Source organism: Salvia splendens, chromosome 10, assembly GCF_004379255.2.
Source record: "Salvia splendens isolate huo1 chromosome 10, SspV2, whole genome shotgun sequence".
NCBI classification, from domain to species: domain Eukaryota; kingdom Viridiplantae; phylum Streptophyta; class Magnoliopsida; order Lamiales; family Lamiaceae; genus Salvia; species Salvia splendens.
The window spans coordinates 10,728,055-10,733,785 of NC_056041.1; the positions used below are offsets into that span (position 1 = coordinate 10,728,055).

The window sequence follows — 5,731 nt, forward strand, 5'->3', positions numbered from 1 at the left end:
CTAGTCCGAAAACCAGGCTCTGATACCAGTCTGTTGTGGCAAATAGGGCAATTGTGTAATCGACAAACGAAAAGAACGTAAAGATGACACAAATTTACGTGGTTCGCCAATTGGTTACATCCACGGGCAAGAACGGAGAACAAATTGTATTATGACTGCCGTTACAGATTTCAGATCTAAGATCATAATCACAAAATTATATGCTTTACTCACATATAAATAGGCACACATGAGATCCTATCCTAATTCGGAAACATAATCATATCCCAATTAGGAAACATAATCATATTCCAATTAGGAAACAAATTCAAAACAAAGTGAATCAAACCAAGGGGCATCCAAAACAAAGTCGAAAGCAATGAATCCAAGACTAGAAGAAGTTGCGAATAGAGGGAAAACACTACGTTCGAATCGGGTATGGTGGTTGTGCTTTGCGTGAATTCATTGGCCGGTGAAATTTCGTGTTTTCATTCCTTCTTTCCTAATCCATAAATTAACTTTGTTCACGTCATTACTTGTTGATTAAAAATCATTTTGTTAAGACTGAAACTAATATTTTTATGAATATAAAGGAATGCAAGTCAAAATGTATCTCAAATATTGTGATGCTTTTGTGATTAAAAATAAGTAAATTGTTACTCTTGATTCTTATTTTTAATAAAAAATTGTTATTTTAATTAATAAAATTAACGAGTTAAAAAATCATGCACATTTTGCACATGCAGGTAGAAGTTTAATTTATGCAAAATAAATATTCTAAACAAGAATCCACCTTATAATTTTGACATGTCAATAATCCACCTTATAATTTTGACATATCCCGACACAAAGGCAAGTTCATAATATTTTAAATTGTAACTACCGGGTCTAAAAATTAAAAGGTGGGAATTTTAGGCCATTGGAAATAAAACTTCAAAGGCCCAATTTAAATTCGAGCTAGTCCAAATATAGCTGTTTGTGGCCCAAATTTACAATTTGAGATCCTAGGCCCCAAGAAAAGGATCGCATACTCAGAAGTCAGATCAAAGTAACTACTGCAATCGCAAAAAAAGGTGCTCTAAAAAATAAGACTAGTAGTAAATCATTTATCTTTTTTCCTGTAATATTTATTTCAAATATAAAAAGAAAAAGGAAAAACGGCCTTCCTCAGATCCATAACACCGCCGGTAAAGGCGCAAGTAAAATAATCTAAACGTAAAATTATTAAGCATTACATGTGAAAAAATCACAAACACAAGCCAACACTAATAACCTCTTTTTTTATACTGTTTTTCTTCTTTTCCTCTCTATGTTTGGTTGTCTCTCCAACTTAAACGTACAAACACCACAAAACTATATATATATAAGTGGAAACCCCCTACAAATTTCTACCAAGACTAGCATCCTAGAAACAAAGACAGAGAGCGCAATACATAAATTCAAGATACAGCAGTTCCACAATGAAGGAATGGCCTCCCTGAAACGGTGGTTGATTTCGCGAAAGCCACGAAAGAATTCATCATGATCTGAGTTTTGGAGGATTAGACGACAGCGCTTGCTAGCGAGAGCTCATGAATGTCACCCAACATCCACTCTTCCCCGGTCTGCCCTCCGAGAACTATAGCTCTCGTTCCTCCAACAATGCACGTGCTGTGTCCCCATGCAAATCTAGGAGGTCGTCCGGGGACATTTAGGATCCTCCATGTTGGCTTCTCTTCGGTGGGATCGAGTATGTATAGCTGTGAAGCAGAGTGGAGACCGGCCACAGAGCCACCAAAAACGAGTATTCTACCACCTGGGAGACTCACTGCCACGTGATCCAGTCGAGGAGGGGGCGCCATACCCCCAGGATTCCCGGCACCAGGCATCCCACTCCCTGTCACGAATCTCCAACAAGGCTCTTCCTCACTCAAATCCATGGTGTAAACATCACTAGATCGAAATCGGAGAGGGCCACTCTTGGCAAGACCTCCAAACATCAAGATTTTCCTTCCACCATAAACAGATAGTGTGTGGCCCAAACGCGAAGGAGGAGTCCATGTTACAGGGATCTCTCGCCACACCGGTTTCTCTATTGACAGGTCAAGTAGAAAGGTATCACTCAAAAGCACACCAGAGTCCGCACAGCCACCAGACACTATTAACTTGGTCCCATCGAGGGTGCAAGAGCTATGCCATGATCTCGGGAGTGGCGGTGCCATGCTTGAGATTTCACGCCACGTAAGATTTTTCGCATCCAAGTCCAACAAGAAGACATCGTTGAGTAGGCCTTGTCTCCCACAGCCACCGAACAGGACAAGATGGGAACCATTCACACACGAAAGTGTGTGACCCCAACGCCCAGGAGGTGGAGAGCTCACTTTCACATGTTGCCACTCTGGATTAGTTGAGTTCAGGTCCAGTACAAAGGTGTCATTCATAGGTTGCATGTTGACACCTTCGCCACCAAAAAGCACCACACGGTTCCCAACAGCACATGCGCTGAAGTTGCAACGTGAGGGTTCTACTGCACCTCCGACAGTTAGCTTTCTCCATGCTGCAGCTTCGAGAGTTGTGAGTTCCCTAGCCAACCTACCCCAGCCTAATCTTTTAGCACCAGGCACCATCTCAAGCACCCTTGTGGTTTCGCTACCCCATGCATTTTGACAGACCATTCGCCAAAGATCTTCATTCTTTGTTAGCTCATAAAACCGTTGGCAAACAGAGCCAACTGATGCAATATCCCTAGGAGTAAGTCGAGAAAGAATCTTGAGAGCAATTACCTCATCACTCAACTGGAATATACCACATAACTCACGGCTGGCATTCTGGATATCTCCTGAAACCACTTCACAAGAAGAAACATTAAATCTTAGCCTTTGAGACGCTCTAGCATATTCCTTGGCTGAAGATCCAGGAAGGGGACCGAGATCAAGAGTTGCTTCTGTAAAAACTTGTATGCCAATTACATGTGTTATCGTATCATCATCACCGTAAATTGGGGTCATTCGTAACCGGTTCATCAGCGGGGATCCATCTTTCCTGAAATTTAACAGTTCTCCTTGAAACTCAACGCCTTTCTCGAGGCATCTTCTTATTTCAGCAACTACTGTGGAACTCACAAGGGGATGTCTTCTTTTAGCAAACGGGCCTCTGCATTGCAAGAAACGGCTGCAGCAATCCAAAACAACCAAGACATGAGTAAACCATCAAAAATACATGGACAACATAATGTGTAGTTAATCCTCCTATAACAACTTCAGCAATAGCACACTCAATAGAACTGTCAAGAATGTGGTTTTAAAACATTTGAACATGAAAGGAAGAAGGTAAGAGACAAAAATAACATTCAAGTTCAACTACTTTTTACATGAAAACATCCTTATTTTGAATCATTTCATTAACTCTCATACATATCAGATACTAACCTGCCACCAACATCTCCATCAAGTCACTGATTCAATTCTCTCATCTAGAACACATCCAAGTACAATAAATACACATATTTTTGTATCCGGCTTAAAGTAACTCAAGCATATAGCATGCCTTCTCATAACTAAGATATCTATAATCAATAGCTATATCGCGCTACCAATGTATATGCATGACTATGAGTCCCCTCTACAAACAATGACAGCACAATAATCACCATAAAGAAGGCAATACAAGACAGTTCCTAATAATAACTAGTTTGAAAATAAGGGGAAACAGGCATATTAATACGATATCTACCAGAATTGCTTTTTTCTTCTCCCCTCTCAGTTAGAAGTTGCCAACAAAATAAAATTTCCTTTTTTTTTCTAATAGTATCTTGCAAATTAATTTAACATAAGCACTGATCCTCTGCAATAATTGACCCATAAGGGTTGATGTCATGTCACATATTCAATAGAGGATCCATTTAATGTGATAGTTTAATTCTTGAACAAAGTGAAACAATAACAGCAGTACTTTATAGCTTCATGAGTTTATGCAAACAAATAAAATACATCCTATGAACACATCTTTCAACCATTTGAAATTGCAGTTGAATCAAGTATATTCCCCCATAAAGGCCCACACCTCCGCCACCAAAAATAAAAGAGGTGAGTGGCTGAGTGCATAGGAGCTTCTACAATGTATGAAGTCAGCATTCCAAGAAGGAGGCCTTGTTTCCCAGCAATTTAAGAGTTCATATAGTGCCCCAAATGATGAGGGAATAGAATTGCAACCTCCGGTCCTCCACCAACCATTCTCTATCAGAATCAGATATAATAGGAAAAACCAGAACTTGATAACAAGGGAATTAAACATTTATAGCTAGACTAATAAAAGGCACAATATATCTGCCAGAATAAAACACTCACAAAACGCATGGTTGAAAAAAATCAATCTAATTGAAAGGCGTAATAAGGAAAATGGTTCTAAAATTATACTATAATTCCACCTAGCTTGCTTCTGCGATCTCTTATTTTTCTTATCCCAAACAAACAAATTCAACAAAAATCAAGACCTCAGCTGTTCACATCTATGAACACAACAAAAATCTACCATAATCTAGAAACAACAAAAAAAATGAATAGAAAGTAGGTTATCATATGAAATTGGAAATCGAGGAAAATTACTAACCAGTTACGTCCGAGAACTTCCTCCGCCCTAAAGCCGGTAACCATCTCGAAGACGGAATTGACGTAAATAACGGGATGGTCTGGCTCCAAAGCATCGGTGACAACGAAGCCACAAGGCGCGGGTTGCAGAAGCGTGTCGACGGGGAAGGGCAGCTGGCCGCCGCCTCCCTTCCTGAGTAAAAACCCTAATCCTCCATCAATTTCGTTGTCGTCCTCTTCCCCGCCGCTTAGATCAGACTCCGAGTTGCTATCCCACTCCATCATACCTCAGAAACGCCCAATCCTCACCCCATACCAGAATCAGCAGAAATTGGGGCGGTGATTAATTGGGATTAAAATTGGGGGAGTTTTGCGGGTCGGGATTGTGTGGAAATGAGTGGATGAGAAGGTGGCCTGTAGAGAGAGAAAGAGGGACCAATACCAATACCAATACCAATACCAGTACCAATACACACACGCAGAGAGAGACCGCCTTTCCACTTGAACGAGAAAAGCAACAACAAAGACAAAGAGGGATATTTACTATTTAGATGGAAGTAATTCCGGTTTGGGGGTTGGAGAAATATATAATGATGGCAGATTGAAGTTGAAGATAAGGCAATACTGACTCTGCCCCAAAATATCACCACTCTTCCAATTTTAATTAGGGCTAAAATTAATTGTGCATCTGCAGTTGTACGGTTACACGCCGTATTCCTCTTCAACCAGTACTCTTTTCATTTCATGTTTACCAACCAAAATAGTATTTCAATTTTAATTATAACAACCAAAAACAAAAATTAAATTACTTTTGAAACAAAACAAGTTTTACCTTCGTAAGTAAATGTTTTTTTTAATTTTAGATTCTCCATTAAAATTAATTTTATCTAATTATAGTAAAAAAATGTCCAAGTTGGGTCACATTTTTCATTTTATATCTACCAATTTTATTAATTTCATATTAAAACACATGAAGTCCACATTTAAGACTTCTTTTTGGATAAAAGGGAGTTTTTTTTCTTTTCTCAAGGACTCTTCTAAAATATCATACCTTTGGCATTTTGGTTATAAACTTGTAGTAACTGTTTATTTTGACCACAAAAATTATGCCAAACCCGCATTTAATTAAACATGAGTATGACCGTACCTGAATTTATGATTCATTTCGGATAGTTATATTGAAAGTC

General features: G+C 39.1%; 1 protein-coding gene across 1 annotated transcript; it reads right to left on the minus strand.

Annotated features, from left to right (window-relative positions):
- Positions 1 to 1,149: 1,149 nt before the first annotated feature.
- Positions 1,150 to 5,193, minus strand: LOC121752077 (adagio protein 1-like). The gene is made up of 2 exons (XM_042146953.1): positions 4,567 to 5,193; positions 1,150 to 3,129 (listed from the first exon to the last, which is right to left on the minus strand). Exons 1-2 carry the CDS (start codon positions 4,827 to 4,829, stop codon positions 1,521 to 1,523), a joined length of 1,872 nt encoding a protein of 623 aa, XP_042002887.1. The 5' UTR covers positions 4,830 to 5,193; the 3' UTR covers positions 1,150 to 1,520.
- Positions 5,194 to 5,731: the final 538 nt, after the last annotated feature.

Coding starts and splice junctions, on each gene's coding strand:
- LOC121752077 (XM_042146953.1), bottom strand. CDS start 4,829: ATGATGGAGTGGGATAGCAACTCGGAGTCTGATCTAAGCGGCGGGGAA. Junction 3,130..4,566: donor GAAGTTCTCGGACGTAACTG/GTTAGTAATTTT, acceptor GGATTGCTGCAG/CCGTTTCTTGCAATGCAGAG.